The sequence below is a fragment of the Cyphomyrmex costatus genome, unplaced genomic scaffold, assembly GCF_001594065.2.
Source record: "Cyphomyrmex costatus isolate MS0001 unplaced genomic scaffold, Ccosl1.0 scaffold639, whole genome shotgun sequence".
Classification (NCBI taxonomy): Eukaryota; Metazoa; Arthropoda; class Insecta; order Hymenoptera; family Formicidae; genus Cyphomyrmex; species Cyphomyrmex costatus.
Window position 1 is genome coordinate 592,816 of NW_017280199.1, and position 13,495 is coordinate 606,310.

The following is a 13,495-nucleotide window of genomic DNA, read 5'->3' on the forward strand; positions in this document are numbered from 1 at the left end:
ATCATCTAAGACCTAAACAGTGATAAAACAATGACATCTAGAAAGTTTTACATTTTTGGAAAATTTGAATTGTCTCTAAGACAAAACAAATTTAGATATCAAAAATAAGGGAACTGTATCATTCCCTGACACGGTACCTCGCTCTATACTTTGTACGCATAAAATATAATTATATAAATATAGGAAATAAATATTAATGAGTTTGTGATTCCCTGTAAGTTTGTAAGGTCTCGCCCTAAGACTTCCTGAAGCAATTATTTGTGTTCCACGGATTACGCTAAGTTTTCGATGAGATCTTTACATGCGTATCAATATAACGTTAATTGCAAGTTTCGTATTTTTCGGCTATTATTACATTGCGCTTTTTAATATAGACATTTCTAGTCTAGTATGCATGCAGTGACATGTACTGCACAATAATCCGGACGATAATTAATGAAGAAATTTAGAAAATTAATAAGATGATTTATAATAATATGCGGAATACGTAATGTGTTAAATGATGTCAGAATAAATGATTATTTATATTACATAGTACTACTTTTATAGTAATTAAATATAAATATAACAACGCAATATATAGTACTAATATATTAATATTTTTTGTCTAAATTCTGAAGACAAACGATTTACATCTGACATCTTATAGAATTTTATATTGCAGAATTCATGAGGATATTCCTAAATAGCACACTTTTTTTAGCGCTTTGGAGATGCTGCTGTGCTACTTGGATTGCTTGTATTAATATTAAACCAAATTATTTCATTCTTTATTATTCCAAGTAAATTTTTAGAAAAATGTAATTCTTGATAGAAACATGTTGTATTCAATTAAGTATTATCAGTCATGTACTTGTACGTACACTTGTACGCACATATATTATTTTAAAACCGAATAGTTTTTATCATTGAAATACGACAATAGGGATATATCGCACGGATGTATCTCATATCATATCATTATTTTATATAAGAATTGGCAATGATTGTATTTTATCATAAATAACAAATATCTTTATAATATATAATTCCTTTTTTATTAGAAAGGTTCTTAATGCTCCTCGCAGACCAAATTATTCATACACTAAGAAAAAAATATTCATTTGACTAAATTAATTTAGTTTGTCTTTATTGATAAATGAAAGAAATAAAGATAATTTTTTTCTTCATATATATTAATGTAATGTTTAAAAAATTGTTAATTTATGATTGTGCTCTGTAGTAGGATAAATTACAGATTGAATCGAGATTATATTGTATGCAAAAAATTACACGCTATATTGATAAATAATCATTTAATTAAAATGACGTTAAAAAGAAGATTCGTTATTTCGTGATCACAGTTTTTCAAGAGACTCTAATATAAAAAGAGATTTAAGTAAAAACATTGGAATGAATTTTAATAATTATTGTCTGTTTGGCGCGTTAATAATTTGTGTAATCTGTGTATAATTCATCTTAAAATAGCCTAACCTTATTATAAATATATAAAGCTTTCTGGCGCAATACAAATTGTTAAACGATCCTCTTGTTTTTAATTATTTTTAACTATTTGGTGTAAGTGCGCATGTGTACATTTACATAAAAACTGAAATAAACCGCATGAGATTATAGCTCCCTTATTATTCATTATTTCCAACGGTGTAAATAATTTTTGTTGATCTGCGATTAATCTCTTATCGTTGAATGATTCGGCAAACACCGATATGCGCACGCTTGCATTTATAAGAAAGCGAGCAATAAAGAAGCAGTGATAAGAGGATATTCATTATCATTGGCTGAAATTACATCTTCTGAAATTACAATATTAAGCTTTTAGTCTACCTACGTTTGATTCACATGGTTTATCCAAACAAACGCTAATCTTCTACGGAAGTATGAATTTTGATAAGGTAACACAAGAAGTTACAATGGATCTTCGCACCGGTTTAGCAGAATAATCGGGTTTTGTAATCGAGGACTTCACTCGACGCCATATAGCTTCTTCATGTGTAACTTCATCTGCTCATAGGTCACCCAGAGTACGATGTTCCAGGATACCAGACGCGAGAAACTCGGCACGAAGCCTTTATAGAACGCGGTGGGACCTTCCTGGACGAAGGTCTTGATAGCGCAGTCTATCGCGCCCTTGTACTCTCCAGCGGCGCTGTTCATGTAACGCGTCTTTACAACGTCCACGGGACTTGCGGCTAGGGTGGTGCAAAGTCCTGCGGCCGTCGCAGCGCTCAAGTGACACGGTATTCCGTCACGAAGATAACCGCTAGCCAGGATGAGATCTTTGATGATGTCGTAACAAACTATCTCCGCCACGTTCACGATAGCATTCCGCGAGACATTCGGCATAGTTCCTACGTGCGATGAAATAGAGAACTCGAATTACTTCTTACGATAATAAAAAAAAAACGTCTTATTTTGTCTTATCTACTTCTTGTGCAATTATTAAAAAATTCTATAAATAATAAAAGAAGTTTATAGAATTGAGAATATTTCTACTCTACGGGAAGACTCACCTTTCCAAAGACCTTTCGCGCCTTCTCCACTAGCGATACTCTTGTATGCCTGCAGAGTGGAGCTATACCTTACCGATGATCGCCCATTATTTCCAGCCTGCATGCGGATTTTAACGACGTCGGTCGGCTGAGCGATCATCACTGCCAAAGCGCCCGTTGTGATTCCCGCGGCAACACGTACGCCAATGTTCATCGATGTACCACTCTTATTGTTACCTGTTGAAATAAAAACGCACGATGAAGAACTAGTCTTTGACAAATAATTTAAAAATTAAGAAGCGAAATAAAATTGACGCAAGTTATGCGTTGATCACTTTTTACCTCTTACTTAAGTTCACTAATTACGATCAGTATAATTTACAAGCGTAAACAAGCGTTTTACAATTTGATATTGATAATAAATAATAAATTGTTATCGAGGACCGATGATGTGTTACCGCAAGCAAAAATAAAAATTAATTTGTTGATTATATCAAGATAAAATAAAAACATATCAATTAATTTTTCTGTTATAACACTGAAAACCAGTACAAATTGAAAATTATATTTTACAATCGAGATTATAAAATTTACGTATAAATTCATTTAAATCCTATTTTTTAACAAAGTTATTGATATTTGTCTGGATATCCAGCTTACAAAATAAATTTAAATTGATACGATAGATTATTTTAGATTAATATAAATTATATAATTTACATTTAAACCGATAAATGTAAAAATTCAGAACTGAATGCTATTTAGACCTGGAACAAAATATTTTCGAACATGTATTATTATGTATACTGATGTATATACAAACAAACTTTAAATAATTCATAGAATTCTGCAAATTAATTTTTATACACGTTTTCGAGAACTTTTAAAAGTAACTGTAAAAATATATATGTATATATTCACAAACATGATGATACCAAAAAATCAGAAGAGTAAGACATAGCGATTGAATCGCAAGACTATACAAACTGAGCAAAATTTTAGAGAAACCTACACCTTGGATACGCTATTTTAGTTTATTACATTCAAGCAAATACTTGCAGAAAATGTATTTAAAAACTGTGCAAAAAAGATAACGGTTTAAATGCCGTATTTTGAGAAATTAAAGCTTCTCTACAAATGCAAATAAAATGCAAAAATATGTAATAGTCTCACGATTACTCAATGCAGGGAATAAGATTTATAAAAGATGTTCAAATTCTCATTTTTGCTGTACATTCAATTTTTTAGCTCTCCCATTTCCATTTTATAACCGTATACTTAGCTTTCTTTCACTCCTTCTTTCCTCCTTTCTCAATTTCAAAAACGACAGAAATGAGAACGAGGAACGTTTCACGTATCCGCGCGTGAAGCTTACGAGAGTTTTCACTGTGATAAAGCGAGTGTCGATATAAATATGCGTGTCTTATATATAATGTAAACATTCAGTAATAGATATTCGATATTGACCGTCATTCTTGACGTCTATTTTTTAGTATTTATGTCTTCCAGTGTTAAAAATATTAAAATAATTGGCAAGAATTTAATCAAAGAATATTTTTAAATATATAAAAATATATGTCGAATATAATTTTACAATTATAATTTATTAAATGCTGTCTAATACTGATATGTTTTTATATTACGTGTTTTTTAATATAACAAAACGTGCGTTTTATTGTATACGTAAGACATATGAATGTATAAGTACACGTGTTTAAGGAATTAATAAAATTGTAACGCGCGCGGATACTCTCGTGAATATTATAGGAGATATGTTATCAAAAGTTAGGAGTTTGTTGGCTGTACCGTCGAAGATTCCAGCGTAGAGTGACTTCACGCTGTCGTAGAGGCCCAACCGTATGCTGGCGAAACACATCTGTCTCTGGAGTCCCGCGGAAAGACCTCCGTACAGGCTCCTGTAACCACCCTCGCTCAAGCACACCGCCCTCACAATTCATCCTCAAACTCGTTTCCAGGGCATCTTTTGGTCACATTTCTCTCTCTCTCTCTCTATATCTCTTTTTTTTTTTTTTAAATATTACTTGCTCTTTTACGCAATTATTGCGTAATGTTTCCATTTTTTTTCTCTTTGCCTTTTTCCTATCCGCGCAACACCTCATTTTTTTTTTTAATGTATAGATATCCTATATATTGAATGTGTTTTAGTCAATATTTCTCGATAATGAAGTAATTTACAGTTTAAAGACGCGCGAGAAAAGAAAAGTAATCGAAGAGCTAAGAAATAATCAAGAGAGAGCGTGCATTATTGTCACGTTGACCGCGAATTTTAACGTGTTGTATCACGTTTAAAAAACTCGACTGTAAAGAGGAAGAAGGCACCGGCGATTGGGAAAGTAAATTAATGCTATATACATATATAGGCAAAGTAAAATAAAATGAAAAAGAGAAAGTGAGAAAGAAAAGAGAGAAACTACGTGATAACTTAAGAAAAATATATCACAAAGAGGAGATGTGTAAGGTTTTTAGTTTATAAAGATAAGCAGGTTGTCTTTCGAAATTTTATAAGCAGCTTCATTGGAGAAACAACTATCGTAAGATACGAGTATTTCGTGACACTTATGCGCCATACAAAAAAAGTTTACGCGAAGAATCACGTTTCCACTTTTTTGTACGTAATCGTCACGAATTCTTTTCATTGTACAAATTAATCGGAAATTTACAAAAATTTTGTACAAAAGAAATGGAACAGAACGGTTCGGTTAATTTTTTCGATAGCGGAAAAAGAGACGCGAAAGACAACCGTGCAAAATAGAAATAAAAGAATAATCCGTAAAAGTAATAGAATGTAAAACAGGAATTGATACAGGAAATACCATTGATAAGTCTCATTAAACTTGTAGTTGTTTCGTTTTATGCATTTCGACCTTCATAGGATATAATGCGTAATCCTTGAAAGGTAGTTGCATTTCTCTATTTATTTTGCTTGCGCACAAATTGCTGTACGTGAGTGAGCACTTGTCTATGGCATCTGACTGGAGGACGAAATAAAAATCATACTTATTCGAAGATTAATTGTAAGAGTCTAGAAAGTTTTTCAGAACAAGTAATTATTGTACGCACATGTGTCAGATATCGAGCAAAATCTTAATAAAAATACAATAAGCTGCAAACATTTTTTCATTAAAATCCTTCCTTTATTATAATATTGTAATACTTCAGGATAAAAAACACGCACTTAAATAAATTAAGTTAGTCATACGTCAATACTTAAACAAGGCTTTTCTATGTGATATAAATATAAATAAATAACTATAATAAACCATTGAAACACAAAAAGGAATATAAACAAGTATCTTTGATATTTTAATATTAAACACATAATTTGTGATTACTTATATATAAAAATTTTAGTTACACTTTAATAGATTGTATTCTAAATTTATTTTTAACAGACTGTTTATATTCAGCATATTTCTACGTGTATAATTTAATTAATAATCGATGGAAAAAAAAATTAAACAGCTCGATCTGGCACACGTCGAAACGAGAAATCTGTGGTTAATAGTTTGATGTGTATCACGAAAAAAGTACGGCATGTTATTATTTCAAAGAGAGCGATAGTTGAACATAAAATAATTATTATATAAACGAACGATTGCTCTATAAATATTTTCTATAAGCTTTAAATTGAATTATCAGTCTTAAGCAAGAGGAAGTCCTGCACTTACAGATTCTGTATATATATAGTATTATGTACAAATGTTAATAGTGCAAATAAAATTGTTCTACCTACCACCGTTTCTTAAATTTATTATTAGGATAACGAACAACGTACCTTGCGCCTTCATATCTGACGATGTTTGCGATGGTCTGGAACAATCCTGGCTGGCTCGTTCTTACTGCAAAGACTGATCCTTCCGCTGACGCTAGCAGCACAGCTTGGCCTTCCCCTGCGATCTTAAAAAATCATTTCGACTGTGAAAGAAATAATTGGATTTCTCTAAATAATAATGCAAAATTGCGAAAATATTATATAAACGATTCTATTTGAGCGCAATTTTCGCATAATATATATTTCTTTCAATTTTATGTAGCACTTATTGCGAACTTGAAATATCATTTTGATCGAGAAAGAAATAATTCGATTTCTAGAACGGTGAATGAAGAAGATGCAACGAGATAACACACGATTATTTCGAAGGATATAATTTAAGTACAATTATTATTACTTTGCTCACCTGCATCCTGACTTTGGCGGTGTCCAACGGAAAGGTGGCTAAATCGGCTATGCAGGCCGCGGTGCCCGCGGTAAGTAATTTTACGCCAAGTGAAAAGTCGTCCGACATTCCTTGCTTCATGATTTCCGCTGTTCGGCCACTCTTTTTCTCTTCCAAGATCTTTTCCCTCTTATTACTGCCGATGCGTGCTGTTAAAAGTGAGCGTGAATACCTCGTGAAGGATGGCGCAGGATTCTTGGATAAATTGGCTAATTTTTTTCCAGCGTGACAGTAATTTCTCCCTTGAAAACTCGCTCGTTTCCTTCCAGCGGGATCTCTTCTTATTAGACAAACGACCCTATGTACACTATATACAAAGTCCTACCAGAGGACAGGAACCTTCGGATGTTCATGGATTCAACTAGTACTCTTAAAGGTACGTTTCCCTAAAGTGATCGGGATACGCGTGGAGTCCTCCCGATCGCGAGCACTCGTGTTTAATTTCTTGATGGTGAACTTCTTTATACATACTATTCTCCTGTGAACAAACAATGCAAAAGAACGCCGTACAATATTCTGACACGAGAAACAACAATCAGCTCGATGCGAACGTGATCAACTGTCGCCGCTAAAGCTGACAGCCGCTGCTTTTATCCTACGAGAGAGTCGGTACTATACAGTGCGATTCTAATTCCACAAAATAAAGCGATTGTACTGGTATCGTTAAATTGTAGCTACGCTATCAGATATATTATATACTTTACATTAAAAAAAAATATAAAAAAGAGTTGTATAATAACAATATACCGAATTATCATTAAGAGTTACAAAATTGTGATACTGATAAGCGTATAAGAGTATATAGCGTCGTGACCAAAGGTAGCATATTCCATTGCGCATTTATCAAAGATCAACGATCATTGAACAGGGCGATTTGTCTTCGCGACTATTAAATCGTCGTAAAAAATCCACTCTTGCGTAAATATATTGTATTATAATCACGAACCACGCACACACGCGACGAAATCCTAGCATGTTTGGAGAGGGAGGGGGAGGTATCGAGCCATCGTAATGACATACTTTAAGGCTAATCGCGATTAATAACTGGCAAGATTCGTCTACCGGCGTCGTTATCACTTGGCACGTGGCTCGTAATTACGTTCACGACGGGTTTCCCACGATCGTGCTGTAGAAGCGTATAATGTAGAAGTGTCGGGCGTATCCTCGTTTCTGCCCCCGAAAGAGTCTTTTACCGAAATAGACCGTCGTGGATGAGGAGGGAACTTTGGTCAGCTTGGTGACTTGCCAACACTGAGAAGAAAAGCTAGGGGATTGGCGTCTTTATTTGTGATTGTAATAATTAATCAACTTGACGCTTAAACGACACGTATATTCTTCGTATAAGTATATGTCTCATTATTTGTGCCACTTTAATATCGTTTGTGCTTACCTATACACAAGAAGTCGCAAAAGTAATCGGAGTCGCAATGCCAGCGATCGCATGTTTATATTTTGTTTAGATGTTGAAATCTGAATGAGTAGACTAAATAAATGATAGGGTTCAAAGAACGCGATGAAGCGTGATCCAGCAGACTTTGTCCGATTACTTTGCTTTGTAAAACGTTTATTGAATATCAATCGATATGACTAGTTGACGTGTTATTGAGTTTAAACGAGCAATTATATGGTGAAATGAGTGCATCGCGTGTAATTATTCGCTCAATAGAGGAAACGGTCGCATCAGCAAACTTCAAGCTTCCACATTTTTTAAAACGTAAATTCAAGAGACAGAAAGTGCTAGCATCATTCGGCGTTATCTATTAGTAGTACTCTATCTCTTTTTTTGTAAATGAGTTATATGGGAGCTACTTGATTGATCAAGTCCTATTAAGCTAGTTGATTATGCAATAGACGAATTGAAAGTTCCAGTACATAGTCCAATAGTCTACGCGCTCGCGCGTTTTGAAATTTAATAATAGAAACTGTGAGAAAGACAAACGTCGCCATTCTCGTAAAGAACACAGTGCAAAGTCCATGTTGAATTATTGTCACTGCATGACGAAGACGGTCACGTTGGTGCCGTGCCTCCGCAACGTCACATATGCATTTATCATTGTGAGTGATGGGAGAATTTTATTCGAACTGTCACTGAACTTTATGTTTTCATCTGTAATTTGGAAGATTTGATAAAAATTTGACTTAATAAAAATAAAATTTTACAAAATTTTGCGAGTCTAGAAATTATTTAATAAATTATTTCGAGGTCAATTTATTTTTTATACAATACGTAATTTTTATATATAATTTTAATTTTGTATAATTTAATTTTGTTACTGTAACGTAAATTAAATTAAATCAGATTATTTTTTCAACTGCATATAAAGAGTTAATTGTTCGCTTGTTATTATCCTTTTAAAGAAATCAAGATAGCCTTCGAGAACTTTTTTATCCTTGCTACGTCGATGTGAAATGAAAGGTTTGTATTGATTTTTCTTATCGCGTTGATAGAAAAGCGCGGAATAGATATGTACATATAAAAAAAATAATGAGATATTATCGGCATTGTTCTTTAACACATGATTTTTATCGTCGTTATATAATAATTAACATACGTGTGTATGTATACACACAGAAAAGCTTAGTAAATATTGTATTTAAATAATAACTATTTGTTTCAAATATTTCAAAAGTTCAAATATTTACAAATATATTATAGATTCATTATGAATATTAAATTTATTCAAAATATATTTTGAATCCTAATAATAAAATTTAATACTGCAATCAAGATTATTAAATTGAAACAAATTTGATTTTCTTATCATTTTCTAATTATTTTTTCAATAGAATAATATTTTTCTACGTATAAATTTTTTTCAATATGTCAAAACTTTTGATCGTGTCTCTTTTTCTCTTTTATTATTTCGAAACTATATCAATTCACATAAAATCGTGTTTAATTCTTCTTTCTGGAATCATTGCTTGGCGCAGTTCAGGATGGATATTTCGGTATAGGTCAAGTTCGAGCTCTCATGCATTATTTTTCAAAGAACTCTCCGCTTCAAGTCGTCGCGAGAATTGGGATCGATGGATGATGACATGAGTCATGTACAACAAAGTAAAATGAAAATCATACGCGAAAGTACTACCAGCTTATTTGCCGTACCTATTATACAATATCGCGAAGTGGGCGTTTTGGAATCGACGTAGTGCAGACACACTGCATCGCAAAACGTAGATGTAGCGTTTCTAATTCTCCGTTATTTCTCTTCGAGGATAGAATCCACGAAGTAGAATCTTCTCCTCGGACATTCCAGCGCGACTTGCATCTCGCTAAATTGCTCACAAAGCCACTGACTCGCAAACATGTTTTTATGCGGACCGATGCTGACTAGCGCGTGGGAAAAACTTCTGGTTGCGATTCGCAACGTAGATCAATTCGATTTTTTTTTGTACATTAATTACTGATAACATCGATGAACGCTAATTGTAATTAGCGTTCAATCACATTTATTAGATATGTGTCTAATAAGTGTGATTTATTTTATAGCCATTATTAGCCATTCAGAAAAAAAATCAGAGGATTAAATCACGACGAGTTAATCAAATCGGGACTGCGTTTCTTAGAAGTTTCTTTTATAATTTCTTAATTATTTTTTATTTAATTTTTTATTTATTTTTCGTTATATTGACATCTAATCGAAACATCTAATAAATATGGCCTAAACAATCAAGCATATTTTAATTTATGCAGAAAATCATCTACAATAAATTTGTATTGCAAATCGATTTTTGTATTATATGCAATCAGCTATCGCGTTTTATAGATTCGATATGATAATCGTAGAATATCATTTATAATCCAAATGTGTGCGCAGTTATTGATTTTTCAACGAATGGTTAAATCCCATGATAAAATAAAGGTAGGATATGTACCAGACACACACAGTATACTGTTGTCGCAACATAATCATGTTACATCAATATCTGGTCATTGACTCATAAGGCGTAATTAGTTTTAAAAGCGTTAATAAAACGCGACGAATTTGTCTAAATACCTGCTAATAAAAGGATAATTTCCTGTAATACAATTATAGTATTCTTAATAAAGAGTGGATAATATTATACAAGGTGAGTCATAAATAGACTTCAAAATTTTGTAAGCGTGTTATTCCTGAATAAAAAGGAAGAACATATAATCTTATAATATGAACATTAGATTGTAAATGTTTCGTTGTCGAAATAATGGACAAATAATAGCGTCAAATTATAACTTTGCTTAAGTTTCAAAGTTTTAGGTAGATATATATATTTCTATGTTTACAAAAGTACTCAAAGTGTCCTCTATCATTTTTCACACATGTCTAAGCAAGAGAATCTGATTTAATATAATAATTACATTTTATCTTCCCTTTTATCTAGGAACATGAAATTTAGAAACATACTTACGACTTATTAATATAGTACATTAACAAATCAAAGGGTGAAGGGGTTGTTCGGATTGATGAGGAAACTAAACCCTAAATGGAAATATACAAATAGATGAAAATAGTCAGCATATATGTATACCGCTTGATTGTGTGGTGTTAACGAATTAATAAATTCAAGCAAGAGTAGTAGTACACAATAAAAATCACAAACTACTTACCAAGTGTACAGTAAGTAAGTAACAACACAACTGAAAGAAGTCGCGAGAAAGCACCGTTTATACCGGTTCGTCGACCAATGGAGGAAGATCAAAGTCTATGCCGCCCAATGGATAGTCGTTCATGGCGTCATTTTCCACCAAGGAACGCTGAGCTTGCGGAAATCGATAATTTAGAAGCACGATGGCGTGAATGGCGGTCGCGATCAGCCGGGTGGCTTCTTCGCGAGGGTAAATTCGCAACCCCTTTACGGGTCATCGAGAGAATCAAATTAGAGTAATGTTTGATAGCAAATTGACTTTGTATCGAAAAGAAGAAAGACGAGAAAAAATATGAAACACATTAATTAAAAAAGATAAAAGAAGAAGAGGAAGAAAAATGTTTTTACTTACCCTAAACGTTAAATTATGCTCATAAAAAGCTCGATTAAATTAAGCGGATCATTCGTCTCGCGTATTTTATTTCCAACTCATGCGACAAAGTTGAATATATCTAATGACATTTCGCGCCGTCAGCTTGCGTTTTAAAAGCTTTAAACAATACACTTATGGCGTAATACTCGTAATGTTGCGCAATACAAATTCTTATGTAATAGCATCATATTAGTTTTGACAGATAATAAAAAAATACAGAATTACATAATTTTTAACAATAATTATACTTTTGTAATTATATTTGTGTTTATTAGCGGTTTTTAAAGCTTTTCAAATATTCGTTTACCTTCCGAAAGACATAAACTTTATCTGTCGTGCTAAACGTAAAAAATATATCTATATATAAAGTAAATTATTATGATAGATAAATGTGAAATATGTCCCACTTACAATTTATCAGCAAATATAAATAATTAGTTAATTAAGTCTTTTAAAAGCATATACGTGTTAGATATACACATTACATATCTTTACGACAGCAACAAGTTGTATATTTTCATTCAAGAACCACTTTCCTGTTGATTGGATTAGTAATATAAAGCGACGTAACACCGCTACTCCTTGTACTTTGACTTTTCAACATCTTTTATTAATAATTTATTAATGTTTGCCATTTATTTTCTTCTAAAAACTTTTATACGAACTAATAATATTATTCAAATAAAAATATTGAAGTAATCTTTAACTTTATTTTACAGTGTAACAATAATTTTTTATTGATTTTTTAAGTTGTTCTCATTTCAGTTTCAAATGTTTTTCTTACATCTAATCAACAATTAATACACAATTACAAAAATAATTTTTTCTTTCTTTGAAAAATAAAATTAAAAAATAAGACATTTGAAACTTATTAAGTATTTATTGCTTTTTGATAAAATTATTTCGCAATGGTGGAATTTCACGAACGTCGTTATGTTTAAAGAAAATTGTCGTTGAAACGTCCTTCAAAGATTAAAATAAAGACTTAATCTTTAATAAAAATTTATTCAGTTGTTCATAAATAAGAGAATTTAATTATCAGTTTTTTACTAAAATAGAAGTATCATATGTTGATTGTTATGTTTAAAATTATCTTAAGCACATCCTGGAAACCAAGTTAGAGGTGTAAAAAAAGTTGGCCCGATCACCCGCGTGAAAAAATAATTAATTTGCTGCTCTGGTACTCCTGGATTTTGTCATTCTTAATGACAGTTCGATATTAATGTTGTATTGTCGTTGCACAACTTTTTTTACCATTACTTATATCTGAAAATCGATTAAAGAAAAGAGGGAAATCAAAGGAAACAATTTCAATGAAAACTTTGCCAACATTCAGGAAGCTATGTGATTTTATCTCACATTTGTAATACATTTGTAATCCAAGTATACTTATATGATTCATATATACATGAATCTCGTGCTTCAGCTGCTTTGGGCTTTGGCCATCTGTTATGCACACTCGTTATTGACACACATCTTTGAACCAAGTGTAAACGTTGTAAGCAATATAACACGAGAAAAATCTCAGGGCGCTCCTGGCACTGTCGGGATTCGAACATTTCAAACTGAGTGGTTTCTAAATTTCCCTTAATAGATAGCAAATTTGCCACCAAACAGCCCCTACATGGATATTCGCTCTGATGTGCTTATACTTATATTGAGAATACAAATGCCTTACCACTCAAAGTTGCACATAATATATTGGAAAAGGTATGAAAACGCATTTGTATTTTCGTGCAACACATACGAGGGAATTTAATAAATCAGTG

General features: G+C 32.3%; 1 protein-coding gene across 2 annotated transcripts; it reads right to left on the bottom strand.

Annotated features, from left to right (window-relative positions):
• Positions 1–1,416: 1,416 nt before the first annotated feature.
• Positions 1,417–11,334, bottom strand: LOC108779916 (mitochondrial uncoupling protein 2). 2 transcript variants are annotated; one of them, XM_018547474.1, is made up of 6 exons: positions 11,316–11,334; positions 6,689–7,205; positions 6,286–6,407; positions 4,296–4,405; positions 2,511–2,726; positions 1,417–2,348 (listed from the first exon to the last, which is right to left on the bottom strand). In XM_018547474.1, the coding sequence occupies exons 2-6, from the start codon at positions 6,806–6,808 to the stop codon at positions 1,963–1,965; spliced, it is 954 nt and encodes a 317-aa protein (XP_018402976.1). In that variant the 5' UTR covers positions 6,809–7,205; positions 11,316–11,334; the 3' UTR covers positions 1,417–1,962. The 2 variants fall into 2 exon arrangements, with proteins under 2 accessions (XP_018402976.1, XP_018402977.1); XM_018547475.1 differs by lacking the exon at positions 11,316–11,334 and having other exon boundaries at positions 1,417–1,793; positions 1,925–2,348; positions 6,689–7,393.
• Between the last annotated feature and the right edge of the window lie 2,161 nt (positions 11,335–13,495).

Excerpts from the sequence above, each read along its gene's own strand:
- LOC108779916 (XM_018547474.1), bottom strand. The coding sequence starts at position 6,808 with ATGAAGCAAGGAATGTCGGACGACTTTTCACTTGGCGTAAAATTACTT. Across the intron at positions 6,408-6,688 it reads CCGCCAAAGTCAGGATGCAG|ATCGCAGGGGAAGGCCAAGC; the intron begins GTGAGCAAAGTA and ends TGATTTTTTAAG. Across the intron at positions 2,349-2,510 it reads CGCGAAAGGTCTTTGGAAAG|GAACTATGCCGAATGTCTCG; the intron begins GTGAGTCTTCCC and ends CATCGCACGTAG.